Source organism: Morone saxatilis, unplaced genomic scaffold (genome assembly GCF_004916995.1).
Source record: "Morone saxatilis isolate NCDOM2014 unplaced genomic scaffold, NCSU_SB_2.0 Contig2, whole genome shotgun sequence".
In the NCBI taxonomy this organism is placed as follows: Eukaryota; Metazoa; Chordata; class Actinopteri; family Moronidae; genus Morone; species Morone saxatilis.
Genome location: NW_023339762.1, coordinates 699739 through 700996, shown reverse-complemented (window position 1 = coordinate 700996; position 1258 = coordinate 699739). Strand labels below are relative to the sequence as shown.

The 1258-nt window shown below is 37.3% G+C and overlaps 1 protein-coding gene across 1 annotated transcript in view; it reads right to left on the bottom strand.

The window, feature by feature from the left end:
- The window catches only part of LOC118329993 (zinc finger protein 250-like), a 5410-nt gene extending 5130 nt beyond the window's left edge, over positions 1-280 (bottom strand). The window contains exon 1 of the mRNA XM_035664359.1: positions 28-280. Coding sequence (XP_035520252.1) covers positions 28-253 — 226 coding nt within the window. The 5' untranslated portion in view covers positions 254-280. The remainder of the gene's footprint in view (positions 1-27) is intronic.
- Positions 281-1258: the final 978 nt, after the last annotated feature.

Below are 1258 nucleotides of genomic sequence, written 5' to 3'. Positions count from 1 at the left end.
GTAGCTGGACGCCGATTGAACACTAACCTGCTCTGTGTAAGCGAACTTCAGGATTCAGAATGTTGTCCAGTAGTCTGCGCTGTCGCTCGTTCTCCCGCTTTGAAAGAAAAAGTTCCTCTTCGTACTCCACTATGGTTCTCTCAAACACACCAAATATCTCCTCCGCGGCCGCCATTAGACGCTGACTCACCACCGTCCTCAACATTTCCACTTTGGACATGTTTAAAACTGTCAAATGTGTGGGCTCCTCCATGTTGTCAGCCACAGCCACTTTCTAACTTCCGTGTTCTGCCAGCAGCAGCAACAACAGCGACACTTCCGGCCCAAATCTTTCACAATAGTTTTCAGAAACGTCCTGGAATCCTGGAACATTTCATTTCATTTGTATATATGTAAACGGTAGCTACTTTTTTTAACATTAACTTTACTTTCTATTGAAGTAGACGTACAATGACAAATATGGAATCCCATTTCTCTCTTTCTCTCTTTCTCTCTTTCTCTCTCTCTCTCTCTCTCTCTCTCTCTCTCTACAAATAAAATTGAATTGAATTGAATTGAATTGAACGTAGGGGTCGCCAAAGCTTCACAAGGGGTCACAAGGCCTTGTGATTTTAAGGGTAATGTAAGAAACAGTATACAATACAACACAGTAGGCCATTATCACAGCATTTAATTTATTCCATTGATTCGTTGAAACAGAAAACTACTATTAATAGCCTATACAGACACAAGCCATTTAAATCTGTGTAGATTCTCTTTATTTTCGCTGTTCTTGCCTGTTGGTCTTCCCCACCCATCAACAGACTCAGTCATAATGGAAGGAGACAGATAATAAGTTGCATTAAAAGGGGGTTATATTGTGGACGTGAAAATCACCGTGTAGATCACTGGTTCCCAACCTTGTCTTAAGGGACCCTTTCCATCATTGAGTAAACTGACTCAGTGACTATTTTTATAATATTCAGTTGCATAACAATAACAGTAGGGAACACAATTAATCTACAGGAACAGAGATTGAATGAATTTATGAGCAGATTTTTGAATAGTGATGTAATTATATTTTGGGATGTTTTATTAAATGTTCCGTCTGTATTATGTTTTTCTTTTTAAACAATCATACAGGTTCCTTTTTTCTATTAGGTCTTAAATTGTTACTGTTGTGTAACAATAATTATGATTTTATCTCATTAATTGGATTTAACATAAAAATAAATATTATCAAAGCTTTCATCTTATTTCTTTATTTTACTGGCCGAAT